The sequence below is a fragment of the Erinaceus europaeus genome, chromosome X (genome assembly GCF_950295315.1).
Source record: "Erinaceus europaeus chromosome X, mEriEur2.1, whole genome shotgun sequence".
Taxonomy (NCBI): Eukaryota; Metazoa; Chordata; class Mammalia; order Eulipotyphla; family Erinaceidae; genus Erinaceus; species Erinaceus europaeus.
The window spans coordinates 61,733,213-61,754,637 of NC_080185.1; the positions used below are offsets into that span (position 1 = coordinate 61,733,213).

Genomic DNA, 21,425 nt, shown 5'->3' on the forward strand with positions numbered 1-21,425 from the left:
GAAATGTTAGGGCAACTACCATCATGAATCAGACATGTGGGAGACTCTCAGGTCTCACCTCAGCTCCTGCTATAATATATCTAGACTTGCATAGCTACACATATATTTTAAGGCAGACATACACATCACCTAAAAAGTGCATCTGGAAATTGTAGATTAATCTATTTATACTTAATATCTTGTATATATTTTAGCCATGGTTTAATTTACTTTGCAGGAAGATATCATTTTCTATCTGTATAATTTTAATATTTAATTTTTTGTAATTAGACAATTTTGTTGGGATGCTTGAAAATATCTAACAACTAATTGACTGAAACCCACTTATTACTTAACAGGTTATAAAGTTTTTCACATGACACTTGTTTTACAAAAAGTAAAGTCTCAACACTTTACTTGACAGTTATCTGTTTCTATGTGTGCATTTCTGTCTTAATACTTTCCTTCGCCCAAGATACACACTTTAATTGTCCAAAATTTTCTTCAGCACTCAGGAGATGGACTTCTTCTCTCATGGTGTACAGATACAGAAAATTATTGTAGACAACGAGTGAAACATTCCAGAAACATCTGGCCAGTGTATTGGAACTTCTCTTCTTTCCAATTCTTTACAAAACCCTTTGGTCTAAGACTATCAGAGTTGCAATTCTGGCTCTAACCAGTAGAGGCCATATGTTCAAATTGACTATAGATAATTTTATTTTTCAAAAGAAAGACTGTGATTCATTTTCTTCCTGAATATTTTAAAAATTTATTTATAAAATGGAAATACTGACAAGATGATTTCCACCACCAGAACTCCATATCTCATTTCTTCCCTTGAAAACTTTCCTATTCTTTATCTATCTGGAAGCATGGATCCAGGATCATCATGGGGTTCAGAAAGTGGGAGGTCTGGCTTCTGTAATTGCTTCTCTGCTGAACATGGGTATTGGCAGGTGAATCCATACTGCCAGACTATTTTTCCTGATTCTTAATACAATGATCCACCAAACATGATCTGTTATTACTTTTATTATTTGAAGATTTTAAAAGTAATAACTATGAAAGTGTGTTGTTAATTTTAGCTACATGGCTTGTCAGGAAAGGGGGAAATCCCACATCTCTCTGCATTCTTTTCAGGTCTTAAGAGTAATCAAAATAGCATAAGATAAATTAGCAAATGGAAAAAGTGTGTGTGTGTGTGTGTGTGTGTGTGTGTGTGTGTGTCTACATTTATGCAGATCCTAATTCTTCAAAATAGACTAGGGCTATATATCCCTGGTTGGAAGCCTGAGGTACCAGAGAGGAGAGGTAACTTTCACATGACAAGGAGGGGATGGTCTCGTTTTTCTTATCAGAGGAAGGATGCGATTAGGAGAGAGCATATCTTTACAAAGAAGCCCTAAAGCTGGTAAGTATCCTCCTATACCATGCTATGAAAATGTGTGTGTGGGGGTAAGTATTTTGTTTTCAGTTAGGAAAAATGCAAGAGCTTGGGAATATCTCACTTTTGAAAGAACTAAGGCAAAGTAAAGAAGTTCTCCTCAGCCTCCAGAGCTTTCAGGAGTCTTAACTCAAAATAATTTTCATTTCAGAACAGGGTTACTTGAGAAGAACAATTCTAAGAATCTTGAGGTAGTCTTATGGCAGAACTTTTAGATTGTTTTCAGAACAATTCTGATACTTTGTTCTAATTTAAGAAAGCCCAACATATTGCAGCAGGACTTTTTAAAGTTATGCATAAAGTGGTCACCCCCTCCCATTCCATACAACTCAGTTCCAATCTCTATTTCTCTAGGTAGCATCTGAATGACTTCAGACAAGCTCTACCACCTCAGTAAGTCTGGATAACCTTGGGAATGTGGTAATTTAGAGATCAGAGTCCCCTTGGAAGGCATACATGAATGAACAAATATGATGTAGGAAATACAGAGCCTGACCTACAACTAGAATTCAGAGTTCTCTCCCCTTGCGGAAATAATGAACACAATGTAATACAGTTGATGCAGAGCTGGCCGTAATGCTTCCTTTGTATCTATAAGTACCTGGATCCAAGGACTTCTGATTCTAGTTAACATCCTCTGCAAGTGTGCTTCAGTTGGATACATTTTCTGGGTGTTACGCTGGTGTAAACTTAGGGGGCAGTAAAGCAGGAAGTTAAGTCTTCTCTGGCCCTTAGAACTTTGCTCTCTATGCTTTGTAGAAGGAACTTCCTGTAAGGACTCCATTTTACTTGAGTGACTCTGACGAAGTGGTCTGAGCACAGTCTTTTACTTTCCTTGGCAGATCTCTCCTTAGTCTTTTCTGAATTTCCAGCTCAAGATTCTACATATTATCTACACAAGAACTTTCTGAAGACCTTGACGAATACTTGGAAGCCACACACTATGGGTGAGTTGGTCACTATGGGACCTCATATTCCTACAGGGCAGGAAACTTTGGGTGTTCTCTCTTAACTCAGGAGATATAGCCTTTTATATGAGGGGTAGGTAAAGACGCAAGTTTATTTTTTACTTGCTTGGGGAAATTGACTGAGTGGGCCCTGACGTACCCGTTCTGTTCCAATAAGGAATCCTCCCTGTCCTATAAAAGTGTTAATGACTGAAGTAATTTTTCCTCCATACTTGATGTTAAAGAATTGGTAAATGTAGCCCTTTCAGATCTAGGGTCTGAGACACTGAGCATGCCTCCTAGGGTAAGGGGGTGTTTGGTATAAACTAACATTATTTGAATTTGTAATAGATGTAGGGTAAGGGCAGGGAGCCCACCATTACCCTTGAATCCTCACACCAACAAATTAGGGTAGATGGTATCAGTCTCCTTAAATTTCATGAGGTTCACTTTATGGCCCAACATATAACCTACTTTGGAGAGTTTCATGTGCAGATTTTATGTGCATTGTACTATGAAAATTAAGTGAATTTCTGAGTTTACTTAATTCATGTTTTCAAGCCTTTCCAATCTAACTGATTTTTTTTCTGTCATTTTGTGTGTCTCTCAGTGAGGTGAACTAAAATTTCCCACTGTGACCATGATTCTCCCACTTCTCCATATTTTTCTCACTTGCAGATTTTTCCTCTGTTAATACACACACACACACACAAACTTAGAACTGTAAATTCATATATTTTTATACATTGAAGTTTTTATCATTACAAAATCTTCCTTTCTCTAGTAATTATTTGGTAAAAAAAACTTTTTTACTAATATGGTTATGAAGTGTTAGTATGAACTTGTATTTTCGTCTTCTTTTTTTAAGTATTTTATTCTTTTTTATTGGTGTTGTAGTTATTGTTGTTGTTATTGATGCCATCTTTTGTTAGGACAGAGAAAAATAGAGAGAGGAGGGGAAAACAAAGAGGGGGAGAGAATGATAGACACCTGCAGACTTGCTTCACTGCCTATGAAAGGACCCCCCCTGCAGGTGGGGAGCTGAGGGCTCCACCCAGGATCCTTACACTGGTTCTTGTGCTTCACACCATGTGCGCTTAACCCACTGTGCTACCACCCAACTCCCGAACTTGTATTTTCAAATATTCTACACTATACATTTTGCATGTGGGTTTTATCAAGGTTATGTTGGAATGCTTTTAGCCAGTGTGATAATTTCTCTTTCTCCCTGGAATATTTAGTATGGAACTTTTAATGTAAATATACATATAACTTCGTTTAAATATATGTTGTTAGTGTGCATGTACTTTTGCCTTTCTCAATTACGTTTTTCCTTTCTTTTGAAATTATTAGCATTTTATTTATTTATTTATTTATTTATTTATTTATTTATATTGACTAGACCACTGCTCAACTCTGGTTTATGGGGGTGCTAAGGACTGAAGTTGGGACCTTGAAGCCTCAAGCATGAAAGTTTCCCCAATCTTAAAATGATTACTATACTAAACTTCTAAATTACTACATGATTTGGCTAGAATGAGTTTTTTCCTTATCTTTTAGTGTTTACACTCAACATTAAAATATAGCTGTCATTTCATAGTTCAGTGTAAGTTTTTTCTCAGCTCCTCATATAATGAAAGGACTTTGAATGTTTTATATTTCATTCATTTCCTCCTGTATATTGCTAAGAAATTAAATTCTATGTATATTTAACATTCCAAAAGAAGTTGTCATTGTGTTATATCATCAATATTCATTAAGATTTGTCTACATATTAACAAATGTCACTATTTTTCTTTCCCGCATCTAAGTTCTTATCTCTGGGGTCATCTTTCTTCTGCCTCAATAGGAATCTTTAATATGCCTCTCCATTTCAATCTTTTGGTCACGACTTCCCTGTTTTTTTTTTTAATTTTTTATATTTATTTTAAAAAGGAGACATTAACAAAACCATAGGATAAGAGGGGTACAACTCCACACAATTCCCACCACCAGATCTCTGTATCCCATCTGATCCCCTGATAGCTTTCCTATACTTTATCCCTCTGGGAGTATGAACCCAAGTTCACTGTGGGATGCAGAAGTTGGAAGGTCTGGCTTCTGTAACTGCTTCCCCAATTAACATGGATGTTGACTGGTCGATCCATACTCCCAGCCTGCTTCTCTCTTCCCTAGTAGGGTGGGGCTCTGGGGAAGCTGAACTCCAGGACACATTGGTGGGGTTGTCTGCCCGGGGAAGTCTGGTCAGCATCATGCCAGCATCTGGAACCTGGTGGCTGAAAAGAGAGTTAACATAGAAAGCCAACAAATTGTTGAACAATCATAGACCTACAGGCTGGAATATTGCAGATGAAGTGTTGCGGAGGGGGGTCCTCCATTTTGTAGATAGCTAGTAGGCACATTTTAGTTATATTTCAAAGGGCTTGTAACTATACTAGTTTTTTTTTTCTCTCCTAGCCTGAAATCTAATATGCAGGTGGATCCAAGTTATTGTCTGGGGAGATGATGTCATGGCTGGAAAAGGGACAGAAAGCTGGATCAGGGAAGATGGTAGCTCCCTAGTATGGGAAAAGGGTATAAATATTGTTTACTGTAAACCCCATCGTTTTGATTTGGTCTGGGACCCATATTCAGGTTAGGAGCCTATGTGAGCTCATAGCCTGTAGATCTGAGCTCACATTCTGTGGTTATGAGTAGGAATATTCCAAACTGCCCCAATATAAGGACCAATCTTCCTCAGGTGTAGCATAGAGTATGTTGTCCAGCCTCCCTTCGGATCAATTGTTGTTGATCCAAGTTGAGGACAAGGTCCTATGGGGGGCCCACAAAGGGGTCTTTTTATTGTTCCTGATAGAGATTACCTGTAACAATGGAGAGATGGATTTATCTGAGGTCTAGGCCCATCATGTCTGTTTGGGAATCTCAGGACTCCCTGAATAGGGCCCTAGCTGATGGGGTGGACTGATAGTGACTAAAGAGTCATCATTAAAGTAAGTCAGTCTCTTGCCCTTATTCAGCTTTTGCAGTCCTTGCTTTGCTAAGGTTAGCTTTGAAGTGAGTAGGAGAACTGTAATAGGAAGTAGGTGAGGAGGGTATCTAAGTCTAATTAGATACTATTTCATTAGGAACTTTATACTGACTCACTGCAGACTATTATGTACTTTTGCTTGCAGGTATATGTTTTGCCCTAATTTATGGATACATGTGAACATATGCTCTATCTCATGGGACCTGGTGTATATCTAGGTTTTGGGACTTTGTTAGGAAGTGAACCACCTGGAATGGAATTAGAGAATACTATGAAAGGAAAGGTCTCACCTGAGTAATGAAGCTGAAGGGTTGCTATTCCACACCGGAAGTCTCTGGACATAGCTTGAAGTGAAACATGCTGAGGTGGTACTTGTTGCTTGATTAGGTTGGGATCAGTGGATGCAATATCATTTGGTATGAATTGAGAGAAGCATGCAGGATAATAAAATAATATTTTGGCATCTATGTTCATCAGAGATATTGGTCTGTAGTTTTCCTTTTTTGTTGTGTCCCTATCAGCTTTTGGTAGCAGGGTGATGTTGACTTCATAGAAGGTGGAAGGGAGTGTTCCTGTTTATTTAATCTTGTGGAAGAGCTTTAGAAGTATAGGTATTAGCCATTTCCTGAAGGTTTTGTAGAATTCATTTGTGAAACCATCTGGTCGAGGACTTTTTTTTGTTTGGAAGATTCTTAATAACTGTTTTTATTTCTTTGTCTGTGATTGGTGCATTTAACTTTTGTAGTTCAATTTTGGAAGGATTTATGTTTTCAGGAATTCTTCCATTTCTTCCAGATTCTCTAGATTGGTTGTGTATAGTTAGTCGTAGATGTGTCCCATGATTTTCTGGATTTCTGTGGTATCAGTTGTGATATCGTCTCTATTGTTTACAATCCTATTTATTTGGGTCTTCTCCCTCTTTTTTTTTTTTTTAGTGAGTCTTTAGGGGTTTGTCAATCTTGTTTAATTTTTCAAAGAACCAACATTTGGCTTTTTTTGTGGTTCTTATTTTCGATGTTGTTTATTTCTGCTCTAATTTTAGTTTGTTCCATCCTTCTAGTTGCTTTAGGCTCCCTTTGTTCTTCTTCCTCTAAGTCCTTAAGGCGTGAAGTAAGGTAGTTTATTTGAGCTTTTTCTTATTCTCTAATATGTGATTGTATGGCTATGAGTTTCCCTCTCAATACTACTTTAGCTATGTCCCAAGTATTTGGTAGCTTGTATCTTCATTTTGATTTGTTTCCAGGAACATTTGAATTTCTTGCTTGAGTGTCTCTCTGATACAGCGGTTCTTAAGCAGTATGTTGTTTAGTTTCCAAATTCTGTGACTTTTAGTAATTTTCTGTTTGTTGTTAAATGTTAGCTTTAGTCCACTGTAGTCTGAGGAGATTCTTGGGATGATTTCAATGCTCTTGAATTTGTTTATACTGTCTTTGTGGTCTAACCTGTGGTATATACTTGAGGATGTGTTGTGGTATATACTTGAGGATTTGAAAAGAATGTGTATTCCAGTTTTGGGGGGTGAAGGACTCTGAAAATGTCCAGATAGTCTAGTCTGTCCATCTCTTCATTTAATTCTCTTGCTTCTTTGTTTATTCTCTGCTTTGTTGATCTGTCTTAGTGTGAGAGTGGGGTGTTGAAATCTCCCACTATTATTGTATTACCATTGATGTATTGTTTGATGTATTTAGATGGTCCCTCATTGGGTGAATAGACTTTACTTTAAGTCTGTGTTTGTCTTGTTGGGTCAGGTGGGATTCTTGCAAGCAGCATATGGTTGGGTTGTATTTTCTGATACATCCTCCCACTCTGTGCCTTTTAATGGGTGAATTTAATCCATTGACATTTATTGATATTATGGATTTAATGTATTGTAGTGCTATTATTCAACAATTCCTTATTTGCTCTGATATATGGCAAGTATTATGGTGATGTTCTTATTTATAAGAGGTCTTTTAGAAACTCTTTCAGGGAAGGCTTGGTGATGGTTGCCTCCTTTCACTATTGTTTGTCTGAGAAGGTTTTGATCCCTCCATCTAATTTGAATGAAAGTCTAGCAAGATATATTAACCTTGGTTGAAACCCTTTTTCGTTCAGGGCTCAATAGATATCGTACCATTCTCTTCTGGCATTTAGAGTTTGAGTGGAGATGTCTGCTCATGGTCTTATGGGTTTTCCCCTGTATGTGACTTTTTTTTTTCTCTTACAGCATTTAGGATCATTTCTTTAGCCTTGCTTCTTTTCATTGTAACTATGATGTGTCTTGTTGTCTTCAGGTCTGGTTTGATTCTGTCTGGGATCTCTGGACATCTTGAATCTTAATGTCCTTTCTGTTGTTTAGGTCTGAGAGGTTTTCTTCCATTATTTCCTCTAGAATATTTGCTTCCCCTTCCTCTCTTTCTTCCTCTGGCAGGCCAAATTATATGAATGTTACTTCTTTTGAGATCATCCCATATGTCTCTGTTGATGTTATCAGTGTCTCTCAACCTCTTTTTGAGCTCTTTCACCTCTTTCTTAGTTTTCTCTAGCTCATCCTCTATCTGGCTAATTCTGTTACCTGCTTCTGTTAATCTGCTTTCCCTTCCATCAGTTTCTTTCTTCAGTTCATTTATAATATTAGCTTGTTCAGCTAGTCGGCATTTTAGCTCAGCTATTTCAGCTTTCAGTTCTCTTATTACATTGAGGTAGCTTGTATTTTCTTTGAGGTTCTCCTCTGTTGTTTCCCTAATTCTGATACCCCTTTCCTCCATAGTTGTCTTCATTTCTGCGATTATTAGGTTTAGTATTGCTTGCATACTTTTCTTATCTATGGCTACTTCTGACTGATTTGGAGTTTCTTCTGGGCTCCTGTCCTGATTCATAGTGGTAGCAGTTTTATTTGATCTTGATTTAACCATTTTTATTGATTTATTTTTTTATTTTTCTGTTCTGTCATTCTTTAGTTGTGTTTTGGGTACAAGCCACGCTATACTAAGACCTTTTTGACAAATGCAGTCACCAACCTCAGAAACTACAACAATAGTAACTGAGGCAAGGATTGATGCAGTTCAACCAATACTATTTAGCCAAACAACACCTCCAGTCCAAGAAAAATAGCAAACAAACAAAAGAAAAGGAAGAGACAGGAAAAAAGTGAAAGCAAGAATAGAAAATTATGCAAATGTACTGTCCACTATAAATTCTAGGGATAGAAATGGGAGAAAGGGAAGTAGAGAAGACACACACAGATAGATTCCACTTCGAATGAGATTTCTTCCCCAGATTAATTTACAAGCGAGTATCAGTGAATTCAGAAAACAAAAGGGAGTAAGGAAGGAAATAATAAAAAAAGAAAGGAAGGAAGAAAGAAAGAAAAAAAGAAAGAAGAAAACAGGAAGAGCAGTGAAAGGAGAAAGCTTTTTTTTTTAATTAGCTAGAAGGAGTTAAAAAGGAGAGTGGAGAGAAGTGGTAGAAACAAGTTCCTCTCACAGTGGATAGGACACCCAATCACCTAGCAATGGAAAAAACATCAACTGTTAATTTTGGTCAGCCTGAGGGAGGTGGATGGAAAAGGGACATGTGTATATAATAATAGTAGTAATAAAGTAAAATAAAATAAAATAAAATAAGAGTAGAAAACCCCTAGTAGTCAGTCTGCAGCTTGGACCGCTCTGGATTTCCTGCAAAAAGAGATAAATTAAAGGAAGAGGCTTGGAATGACATCCTTGGTGAGCCAGGAATCTTGGTAAAGAAAATAGCTCAGTGGGGAGCCTTCTGTGCTGCCCTTGGGGACTGGTGCTGGGGAGAGGGGTGAGCTCAGAAATAATCAAAGGATTTTCCTTTGTCCTCCTGACCTCCATCTGTCTGCCCAAGAGAGAGTTATGGGACTGTATTTTGGTGTCACTTTCACCAGCCCATGTTCACCCTCCAACAGACAGCCTAGTATCCTATTCTATCTAGTGGATTCCAGGTTGCAAGCTGCTGCCTCTTGGAGCTCAGGGCAGCTGTGGCTCCAAAGTCGCCATCTTGGCTCCACCCCTTTTCTATTATCATTTTTACCATTTTATTATTTTAATAATTATTTAATTAAATTTATTGTTTATTTTATTAATTATTTTAATTATTATTTTTGCTATTATTATTCATTAAGAAATGTTTATCTTTTTTTACAGAAAGTTTCTATAAAATATTGCTTTTGGGGGGCCAGCCAGTGGTACACCTGGTTGATAGCACATGTGACAGTGCACAAAGATCTGGGTTCAAGCCCCAGAACTCAACTCCATGGGGAGAAGCTTCATAAGTGATGAAGCAGTGCTTCAGGTGTCTTTCAGGTGTCTCTCGTTCTCCCACTCTACCTCCCCATTCTTCCTCAATTTTTCTGTCTCTATCCAAAAGTAAGATAAAAAGGTATTTTAAAAGAATATATATTAATAAAACAAAACATTGTTTTCTCCCCTATTAATATTGTCATACTACTTGATTACTTTTGGAAACTTCTCAGTTAAGTGCTTTCAAATACCACTTTTCCACTGTCCTTTCGGTTTTCTTGGACACGAAACAAGCATGTTAGCTTTTAATTATCTTTGCCTCTCTTTTGGTATTCTCTGGTATATGTTTAGGCTTGATTCTCGAAACTTTTGCAAGTCTTTTATTATACTTCTCTAATCATTCAGGCAGGAAACTCACATTTGACGTTGAGACCACACCACCACTTTTTTTTTTTTTTTTGCCTCCAGGGTTATCACTGTTGCTCCGGTGCCTGCACTACGAATCCACTGCTCCCGGAGGCCATTTTTCCCCATTTTGTTGCCTTTGTTGTGATTATTGTTGTTTTTGCCGTTGTTGGATAGGACAGCGAGAAATTAAGAAAGGAGGGGAAGACAGAGGGAGGAAAGATAGCTGCAGACCAGCTTCAAGGCTTGTGAAGCGACTCCCCTCCCCCCCTTGTGGGGAGGCGGAGTCTAGAATTGGGATCCTTCCCTGGGTCTTTGTGCTTTGCGCCATGTGTGCTTAACTTTCTGTGCTACTGCCTGACCCCGATATCACACCACCAAAACTTTAAGGTATATATTTTTTCATTTTGAAATATTTTATTTCTTATACCATTAGTAATAGTTGCATGTTACGGTAGAATTTATTATCACCCTAAAGCAGAGAGTGGAAGTGAGAATTAGAGATCAACTTTTCCTTGGCCACCTAGCCTGAAAAGAGCATGACTAATATCACAGACTAAAGCCTACACTCAGACTCTTCCCTTTGTGCTTACCTTTGAATGCTCCCTACCACTCAGCTTCCAGGAGGTGATACCACAGTCAAGTCTTTGAACTGTTTTTGTTGGTTTAGAAATATATATATATTGGGGCCAGGCAGTGGCACATTTGGTTAAACACTCTCATTACAGTGTGCAAGGACCCAGGTTCAAGCCTCTGGTACCCACCTACAGGGGAAAAGCTCCACAAGTGATGATGAAGCTGGGCTGCATGTGTCTGTCTCTCTTGCGCTCTGGCTCTCCCACCCTCCCCTTTCAATTTCCCTCTGTTTCTGCCCAATAACAAATAAAATATTTATTTATTTACTTATTTCATTTGAGATAGATGAAGCTTTGAGAGAGAGAAAGAGAGATAAGTAAAGTTGGACCACCACTCAGTACAGGAACTGAACTAGAAGCCTCAGACATGCAAGTCTTGCACTCTACCAATTGAGCAATTTCCCCCAGTCAGTTTATATAGTCATCTAGGAGTAGAATATTTCTTTTCTTTCTTTTTCTTTCTTTTTCTTTTTTTTTTATCCCCAAGCATAATATATACAAGTCTCTTTACCCACCTACTAAAGTTCTGTGCTCTTCCCCCTCCCTGTAACCATCTTAGTTCTCACCATGTACAAGAGAAAGTCTCGTCAACTTTATTTTTAGTTTTATGACATATTTACTTTTATATTCTGTCATTAACTGTGATATTTCCCCAGGAGTCCTTTTAACATTGAGACAATATATTGTTCTTAATTTCAGGTTATAATAGCAATATTAACACCTCACCAAGAAGATCAAGATGCTCGGGTAACTACCGAAGGAGATATAACAATATGTCTGGACAAGTCAGTTCTGGAGTTCATCCTTCAACTAACCAGCAGCAAGCTGGACATGCTGCAGCCAGTGGTGCTCATGTTGACAGACAAGTGAGATAGTAAGTGACCAGTGGTCTGTGTTTTACCAACCTGACCAGTGAGCTGGGTTGTACCAACCCATAGAATATGCAAACCTGTATCTAAATGTGATTCCTTTTTCCAACTAAGAAGTGTGGGGAATGACAAAAATCAAATTAATGAGTGAGAAAATTTTATTATAGCCCTGTTAGCAGTGGGGATAATGTGTACAGAAGACTTTCTTCTTTTTAAAAATTTCTTTATTGGGGTATTAATGCTTTACAGTTGACAGTAAAATGTAATAGTTGGTACATGCATAATATTTCCCAGTTTTCCACATAACAGTACAACCAGAGGCTAAACCTTCCACTTTCTGCACCCTATAATGACCCTGGGTCCATACTCCCAGAGGGATAAAGAATAGGAATGCTATCAAGGGAGGGGAGGGGATACGGAGTTCTGGTGGTGGGAATTGTGTGGAAATGTACCCCTGTTATCCTAAAATCTTGTCAATATTTCCATTTTATAAATAAAAAATTAAAAAAACGCAATCCACACTAGGTCCTCCTCTGACATCATGTTCCAGGACCTGAGCCCCCCACCCAACCCCCACCCTAGAGTCTTTTACTTTAATGCAATACACCAACTCCAGTCCAATTTCTGCTTTGCGATTTTTCTTCTGATCTTATTCTTCAACTTTACAGAAGACTTTCTGAGCTTATATGGAATATGTCCTTCTCTCCCCTTCTCCATAGCACTCCCTATGCCATTCCATTCTATCGTCATAGAAGCCGTAGAGAGAACATGGAGGGAAATAAAAAACCCCAGGAGCAAGGAATGGAGGGAAATGGGCAGGATAAACCTTCCAGAAGCTGGTTCAAGATCTCGGTGAGTACCCAGGCAAACTGACCCGAATATGTCAAAAATGGTGATCAGAGGGAGTTATGTTGAATTCATGTAGAGATGTGAAGGTACTTTTCTGGGGCAGAAGTGTTTGTAATCAATATTTTATTGCTAAGCATTATCATTCCAGATCACCTAAAAACAAACTTGGAGAAACAGTATAAAGGGAATAGACCGCTTGTTGGGAGAATGGGAGAGGTTGTATAAAAGCATAGGTGGGCACTACTGCCAAGGAGATGGAGCAACTCCACACCAGAAGGCTTACTTTGGCTCAATCTGGGTGTGAGAGGAGGGTGAGTTTTTGAGTTCCTAAGTTTGGCAGGCCAGGTTTTCCTTAGGAAGAACTCCATGCAACTTTATAAAAGAAAAGTATGTATTAAATATTTTAAGTTGATTATCTGAAGGAAAACACCTGAAAGAAAATGTATTTGTGAAATCTATACCTGGTATAAAATACAGAAGTAGCTGATATTGTATTAAGAAATTATTTGGCTCACAAGTGAATAAGAAAGTTGTAACATATATAAATATGTATAAATATAACTTAGCTATAAGTAATGATGACACATTCTTTTTTGCTACATCTTGGATGGAACTTAAAAGAATCATGTTAAAGGAGATAAGTCTAAAGAAAAAAGATGAATGCTAGATGACCTCATTCATAGGTGGAACTTAAGAAAGAGAAAACTGGGAAGTCAGGGAAATGGCATAATGGTTTTGCAAAAAGACTTTCATGCCTGAAGCTCTGAAGTCTCAGGCTCACTTCTTGACCCCCACAGTAAGTCAGAACTTAGCAGTGGTCTGGTAAATAAATAAATAAATAAAAACGAAGATAGAAAGGAAGAGAAAACACAGGGTAAAACTTAAACAGTTTATGATAATCCATTTCAGCAGAGACAAGGCCTCTAAAGGGAGAAGCCAGAAGATGATTAAAAGAGTAGTGGTGATTTCCCAATGCATGATGGTAGAGGAGGACTTAAGTTGGTGGTGGGAATGGTATGCATATCTATTACAAGGAAATAAGAAATTGTATTCATGTAACAACAGCTGTCTCATAGATTATTCCTCTAACAAAGTGAGTCAAAGAAAATAAAACAAGGGCTTTAAAATACACTTTTCAAGAGATGGGTGAACTTTCGTGGTGGGTACAGTGTGGAGCTATACCTTATAATCTTACAATCTTATAAGTTACTATTACTTACACATTAAAATGGCTTGAAAAATAATAAAGAAGTGTATATTTGTCTGGGTTATATCTTAAAATTAGATATTATTTTGACAATCACCTCTCCCATCTTTTCTTTGGTTCCTAGATTCCATTTGGCATAAAGTATGATGAAAAGTGGCTGCTCAGTGTGATTCAGAAGCAGTGCAATGCCCCTTTCACTCCAGTTGAGGTAAGACAGGACAGCAAGGTAAATGAGAGGACACAGGGCAAATGGTATTGCTGTCGTCTCATATACTGTTTCTCTTGATATTCTCTATATAGTTTCACTATGAAAAAATGGAGGCCCAGTTTTTTGTGGAGGGTGCTAGTGTTGCCTTTGAATTGAAGAATATCAGTGGAAGGTTGTTGGATGAGGACAATGAAAAGGTATGTGCCCATCATTTGAGTAGGGCTGTCTGATAATATTCCTGATATTGACCCAGTTCCTCTTGTGCTCTCTGTAGATATCTATACTTGTCAGTGCCTCTGAGATACCCCACTCTGTGCAAAGACAACCACAGTCAGAAATGGTGGAGATGACAAAGGTAATGTAGACCCAAGATAAGCTGTGTACTGAAGAACAGACTTACCACTGATCCACACACCTATTCCCCCCTTCATTACCTCAAACCCAAAGCCACTAAAACCCATCTCTAACTCTACAGCCGAACACGGACAAAATCTGTGATATTTCCCAGCTATCTCTTGACATCCAGAGACTGTGCTTTGACCCTGGGATGGATAGTGGCAGCGGTCCTAAAGCAGGTGAGGGTACAATGATCTGTCTGGGAAAGAGGCTTAATACTATGAATGGTGCTATGAAAAGGGGTTGGTGCTGGAGTTGTAATAGTCAGAGCCCTCTCAACCTTCTGATTCCTTCCCTTTGGCATTCTGAAGACTGGACAACTGATAATACTGCAATAGCACCAGAACCTAGAGACTACAAGGCTGCCTCCCTGCAGAACCATGAAGCTAGCATGATGAAGGTGAGGATCTAGACCTATCTCTGAGATTGATATGACAAGGATAGGCAAGATTTCCCTGGTTAGTAACCAACTCTGTTTTCATTGTAGCTTTTGCCCTCAAAGCTGTCCAACACTATACAGAATGTCTCCATTACTGAGAACCTGGATGTCTCCAAATATAAGGTGACGTATCAGATCCCTCCTTATAGGGAAAATAGGAGGGATCACTGGATTTTGTGGGAAAATCAGTGGATTTTTCTGGGAAAGGTAAACCTAGAGCTGTAGAGCCATTTTAGCTCTTTCTCTTGTCTATGTGATTCTTCTTTCTAAGTACAGATGAAGCCTGCAGTAGAGTTGGGAAGAGAAAAAGGGCAGGGATCAGAAGAGATGTGCACAGAGAAAGCCTCCCTGAGCACTACCTTCCCAGATAAGTGTAGTGGAATAAGGTAAGTTATAACATCTGCAGAACTCTGGGAGACTGACCTGTCTCAGATTGTGCCAGTTTGTAAAAGAAGGTAGTCCTGATTCTCTGGAAGATCCACAGGTATTTTATCAGTGATTTTCACCTATGCTTGAGGTCTCTTTTCCTTCCTCTGACCAGTTCACCTGTTCTCAGAATCTCTGGTCTTTCTATATATATCCAGTCTTCTCTAGCTTGTTCCCCCATGAGTGTTCTCCAAGAAGCAGGGTGTTCTCCCTTCTCACAAGGACCAGTGGTGGTCAGCCTTGAACCATATCTTATTGCTGTGGACTGAGCAAGGTCTTCTGGCACTGGAGCTCATACTGAGAAACTTACCTACTATGCTATAGCACTGCTTCCTCCTTCTGCTCTAGGAGGGACCCACCTTCCCTAGAAACATATGTCCACTGCAATCCCAGTTGACAGGAGGGATTGCACTCCTCATGCTGAGACTGAGATCCTGGGTGGTTACCATCATATCTATGTCTCTGACCACAAGTCAGAAGCTGGGAACTCCAAGGGAGAAACCTGGGTTTTCTGAGTCAAGAAATTAGATGTATGCCATGGAGCCAGGTGGTGGTGCAACTAGTTGAGCACACACATTACAGTGTTTAAAGACCTGGGTTCAAGCCTCTAGTCCCCACCTGCAGAGGGAGGAAGCTTCATAATCAGTGAAGCAATGTTATAGGTGTCTCACTCTTTCTCCCCCTTTTCTCTTCCCCTTCTCAATTTCTCTCTATCCCTATCCAAAATAAATAATAACAAAATGAACAAAAGTTTATAAAAGAAATCATGTGTGCCACCACCACTGAACAATTTTCCAGGCAGCAAAGTAAGCCAGAAGTGGTTGAGGGGACAGAAGGAAAGGTCTCACAGGAGCTCTGTGCTTCCTTTCATCCACATCTCCCACCATTCTGTATAGTCCCTGAGAAGAACTCTGGTAGCAAAGGATTGATGTGATTCCTCAGGCAAGGAACCATCTGAGACAGGTCCAGGCACACAGGATCATAAAACGAGAATGTGGTGGTCATAGAGTAGCCATAGACTCGGTACGCATATTGAGCTGCATCCTGACACTTCACTGACTCCTGCCCCTGGGCTATTCTGTTTCCCATGCCCAGCTGAAACCAAGTTAAAGACCTGAGAAAGCATCTATTTTTCTCACTCCATAGCACTATAGGTACATTTTCCCATCTCTACCTGGATTCCTAGGGCCTCTGAGGGGCAGATGAAGGAAAGGACTGCAGTAGAGGGTTTCTTTCCCTTAATGCTCTCTTCTCCCTTAGCTCCTACTACCATGGTAGAACTTCTGTCCCTTCCTTTTTGCTTCCTTGTTTTCTCTTTGTCTCTCTTTCTCACTCTTTCTTCCTCTCTCCCTCTCTTCTCTCCCTCTCTCATCTCTCCCCTTCATGTTTTACTTCTTCTTTTGTCCTTCTTGTCCCCTAAATATTTCCTTAATAACTTCCCTGTCCCAGTATTCTGGGCCCTCCCCAGTGGATGGGGGGGGTGCCCTGGTCCTGGCAGAATGCTGGACATCCAGAGAAGGAGCCTTGTGTTGACACCTCATACCCTCTTCTTCTGGGATCTTCTGTGGTGACATTAGGGAATGCAGGGAGGTAAAGGAAGCATTGCGGCCTGGGCTCCAAGTGCTCTTTCTTGTGGCACTGGAGAAAGGAAAAAGAAGTCCAGTTGAGAGCTATTGTGAAGGTAGGGAAAGAGGGAAGAAGAAAGAGCTAGGGAGAAATTTGCCCTTCTGAATTAGTCCTTGGTGGAAGTATTCAGGGCCCTGGGTTTCTGGGGCATATAGGCTGTGTATCTGTTTAGGTACTTGCTCTCAGGAATCACATTCACTCACCATTTTTTTATTTAGTAGCTCTGTCCTGGAAATGTTCCCCAAGTTACTATGCCTGGTAAGTGTCTCAATCCTTGACCATTGCTTTATCCTGCTGCACTGACATCACCGACAGTTTCCCTGAATCTCTTTACCTCTTACCCAAGTGACAATGAGGGATAGGATTTCAATTCTCTTTGGGGTAAACCCATGTGGAAACTCACAAATGTTCTGAAACTGCTTTACACAAATTCCCCCACAAGTTCAGGCACCCTGAAGTAATGATCTTCTTCTTCTTTTTTTTTTTTTAACCAGAGAACTGTCAGCTCTGGCTTATATTGGTGCGGGGATTGAACCTGGGACTTTGGATCCTCGGGCATGAGAGTCTGTTTGCATAACCATTATGCTATTTACCCTCCACCTAGAATGATCTTCTTTGTAGTCATGCCCATGGAATGTTTAGGGCCCTTTCAACTTGACCTCTGACCTCAATATATCCTGGCCCCACCCTTTTCCTGATTATCCTAAGCCTTTTACTAGTCTACACTGCTGACTTACTCTTCTCTACCCCAGGGTGGACAATATTCACTCTCAGCAAGTAACTTTTGCACTGAAGTTTATAAGACACTACCAACTTGCAAGGTGAGTGAGGAGAATTAAGCAGTGTGGTCTGTGGTATATGACATGGCATCAGCCATAGTCCTGACCACTGCTTTGTTTTCAGGGAGGCTTCCTTGGAACTGATGCCCTGAAGGATCTAGTCCTACAATTCCTGCAGCAGTAAGTACTCTTGGAGCCATGATGAAGGGGCCAGCTAGGATGGTTGTGGTCTCTGAACACCATCACTGCTCACTGGATCTTTGAAATATCATTTGCAATTTTTATCAAGTAAATAGAGGATTATCTTTTTTTTTTCTTACACAGGTATTATTCCATCTATGACTATGGAGACAGGCAGGGTCTTCTTGCTGCTTACCATGAAAAAGCATGCTTCTCTTTGTCCATTCCTTTCAATCCTAAGGACCCAACTCTGTGAGTATCACAAAAGCATAATTAGTGGTGCTGGTCTGGGTGGATTTCCCGGCAGTCATAAGTCAGCTTCTGAAAATATTCACACTGTCTAAACCACCACCACCTCCTCATCCTCTTTATCTCCTAGGAGCTGCTTGTATGAGCTCTACAAGGACAGCAGAAATATGAAGAAGCTTACGGACCCCTGTAAGTGTGTGATGAGGAAGACTGGGCAGGAAAGGGGGGCTGAACGGGTAATCACAGGACCCAGGGTGTGGGGGTCCGTGACCTTCACTTGTTTCTCCCCTCACAGACCTGCGGGTTCAGCTACTGAAATACACAAAGCATGACATTGTACGCTCCCTCTGCATGTTGCCCAAAACTCAGCATGATCTCAGCTCCTTTGTGGTGGACATGTGGGTCCAGACGGTGAGCACCTGCTTCCTTTCTCAGGCAGGTCCAAAAAGCTTCAGATGGGTAGGAGGGTGAGATGGTGACTGAATCAATGGAATCTTTCTTTTCAGGAAACTATGTTCTGCTTTTCTGTCTATGGGATCTTCAAGGAAGGTAAATATGTGGAAGCCTGTCCTCCACCCATCCAATAATCCCTCCCTCAGGTTGAGATCCTTCTCAGAACACTCCCCCAAGAGCCATTTCTCTTCTCTTCCTGTTTCCTCTGGATTATTCCACCTCTACTCTTCCCCAAAACCATCCTATTGATCTGTGTCCATGCCTGTGAGTCCTGAACAACTTAGGTAATAGAGATGCAGCCTGTGGGGCTCCATGGTTCTCATCTCAGATCCTCACTCTGAGAATTTGGGGATGAGTGCTAGCCTCTCGGTTTCCTCATTTATAAATGAATGCTAATAATGCCTGTCTCATTAGCCCCTGTGAGAAATGCATGGCTGAACTAGTGAATGATTATCACAGGACCAGGCACACAGTAGGCTCCATTATAGCTCTTCCTATACCAGGCACCATGACTTCTAGAGAATAATTGTTCCTTTCAGCATGACTGGCGAGTAAGACCCTGAGCAGGGGGCATTGTGTGAGTGTGTTGAGCTTGTGCATCTCTCATCCAAGTACTAACAGAACCCGACCCTACTTAGCTTTCAAGATCAGAAAATATTGGGCATGTTCAGGGTAGTATGGCTGTAAACTAGAGCATGCACATCTCTAAGAGGATTTTCTTCTTTGTGGTTTTCTGTTAAAGTGGAAGGAGAATATCAGGGTTCTGTTCGTGCTTTCACACGAACCTTCGTCACTACCCCTGAGAGCCATACCAGGTAAGTACTTGTTTTGTGTGGGGGTACACATTGCAGCCTGATGTCAGGGGTCTGGGAATGTGTCTGTGCAGATCTCTGGAATTTCTTGGCATTGTATAAAGCAGATGGGTAGATCTAAGGAGAAGACTGGTCTAGTGCTTAAGAGCATGACATTTGGAGTGAGAACCCCTGTTCTCTACCTGAGTCAATACTCACTACGTATGGGTCTTCTTTGAGTCATATGATTGCCCTGTGACTGAGTATCTTCCTGGGAAAATGGAAATTAGACTACTTACTCCCTTGGTCTCTAGTGAAGTGTGGATGTGAACGTATTGGATTCTCAGAAAAGTCATGACACATTTTTGCATAGAAAAATATATCATGAATTTTTCTGAAAGCCAAAATAATATTGTTTCTGGGTTGCAGCTTATATACAAACCTAGTGAGACTGATGCTGGTAGGCAATCTGCAAAGACGTGCTCTGTGGGAAAGGTGGAATTATGAAAGAATTCAGGAAGCAAACACTGTAGAAGTACAGAAGAGATTTGATTGCAGAGTTGGAGAAACAGGATGGTTGGTGGGGATGGGGGGTTGTCCATCTGTGTCGTCTAGTTGTCTGAGTGTCCCTTTCTCCTCCAGTCTATGTATCATGAATGATGAACTGTCTGTGAGGGTTGCCACCCCCAGTGAGATCCAGAGAACCTTCTCCATGCTAATGCCAACACCCACACTCATCCTCTCCCAGGAGCAGCAGAAAATGGTGCAGGCTTTCTCCATCCAGTCTGGAATGAATCTCCAGTGGTCTCACAAGTGAGTGCTGGGTATGCAGAGGTTATGTAGGAATGAATAACTGAAACTGTCTAGACATTTGACTGACTTGTTCATTTTGTTTATCACACCCTGAACACTTACCACTTGGTACATATAAGCTATGCAGTCAGAAGATGTTCATTACTTTTTGGAATTCTGTGGGCCCTTACAAGTGGGTTCCAGGAGATTTTACCATCACACAATGAGCCACAGGGCTCATTTTTGCTGTGTATGACTATATATATATATACCTCCACTTTGGTGCTAATGGATGCTGCTTATCCTTTCTATACCCCAGGTACCTTCATGACAGTGACTGGGACTACAATAGGGCCATACAGGCTCTTTCACTGCCCAAGCAAGGTATGAAAATTAACTGGTGAGTGGCTAATGGATAAAACTCAGGGCTCCTGGTTCAGCTAATATCCCAGCAATTTCTCTCACTTCCTCTAGGCAAGGTGAAGGACTTCAGAAGAGGCCCTCACACAGACTGAGACAAGGTCCTGAGGACACAGCCCCCAAGAAAGCCTGAACATCCTCATCTTCATACTCATCATACTGATTGTAGTTTTCCTCTCAATATGAGTGCATTCCTGTAACAAAGAGAAACGTTGGCTTGGGGCTAGGAAACTAACTCTAAAATGATACTAATTTTCCCTAAGAGTCAGTTGCTCTGTGTATATGTTCTACCCAGATTCTTTTTTCCCCTGACTTTAAAGCATGGCATTATAGCATTCACAGAGGTGTGTTAGAGCACAAGACTTGTTATAGTTTTAATTTCAGCATCACATATATAAGGATAGTGCTCTGTTATATTTTCCTTTCACTCTCATTCTCTCTTGCAATAAATAAATAGATATTTACAAACTAATGTTGCGTGTTATGTCATATTCCTGAGAAATCTATTCTAGTCAAGTATTTTGAACTCTGGCATATAGAAAGTCAGGGAGGGGATGGGATATGGAGATTGGGTTATGGGAATTGTGTGGTACTGTACCCCTCTTAGTCTATGGTTTTGTTAATGTCTCCTTTCTTAAATAAAAATAAATAAATAAATAAAATAAAATAAAAAAGAAATTCAGAGCTAATCAGTGACTATCAGGGAACAGTAGAATAGAGACTCAAAACCTGGAACCTCCCAATAGACCAAGCTGTGTTTGCTCCCCAGAGACACATGTCTGCTGAGTTGCAGTATATTCTGTTGCCCTACTAAACCTAGTATCTGGGGATCTGGTTTTCTCGTGTAGTAGTTATAGGGTATTCTTTCTTCATGATACAAATTAAGTCTGTCTTAACCATTACTCTTCTATGTGAAAACAGTATTAAAGATCACATGAAAACCTTGGAAGGAAAACTTGTTCTTATGTATAATTCATATTGGATAAATTTTCTTGGTATATCAAATAGTAGAGAAAGGAAAATGTAAATAGGAGAATTCCAACAAAATTAAAATGA

At 40.0% G+C, this 21,425-nt stretch overlaps 1 protein-coding gene across 1 annotated transcript; it reads left to right on the plus strand.

Annotated features, from left to right (window-relative positions):
• The first annotated feature begins 2,243 nt into the window (after positions 1-2,243).
• LOC103126294 (nuclear RNA export factor 3) lies at positions 2,244-20,841 on the plus strand. Its single transcript, XM_060183697.1, has 21 exons — positions 2,244-2,381; positions 11,395-11,559; positions 12,274-12,406; positions 13,735-13,818; positions 13,911-14,015; positions 14,093-14,173; positions 14,294-14,393; positions 14,526-14,614; positions 14,702-14,776; positions 14,930-15,039; positions 16,924-16,963; positions 17,458-17,526; positions 17,609-17,664; positions 17,809-17,916; positions 18,044-18,102; positions 18,209-18,324; positions 18,420-18,462; positions 19,109-19,181; positions 19,800-19,970; positions 20,269-20,333; positions 20,424-20,841. Exons 2-21 carry the CDS (start codon positions 11,459-11,461, stop codon positions 20,462-20,464), a joined length of 1,719 nt encoding a protein of 572 aa, XP_060039680.1. The 5' UTR covers positions 2,244-2,381; positions 11,395-11,458; the 3' UTR covers positions 20,465-20,841.
• The last annotated feature ends 584 nt before the right edge of the window (positions 20,842-21,425 follow it).

Excerpts from the sequence above, each read along its gene's own strand:
- LOC103126294 (XM_060183697.1), top strand. The coding sequence starts at position 11,459 with ATGTCTGGACAAGTCAGTTCTGGAGTTCATCCTTCAACTAACCAGCAG. Across the intron at positions 15,040-16,923 it reads GATAAGTGTAGTGGAATAAG|TAGCTCTGTCCTGGAAATGT; the intron begins GTAAGTTATAAC and ends TTTTTTATTTAG. Across the intron at positions 17,665-17,808 it reads GTCCTACAATTCCTGCAGCA|GTATTATTCCATCTATGACT; the intron begins GTAAGTACTCTT and ends TTTCTTACACAG.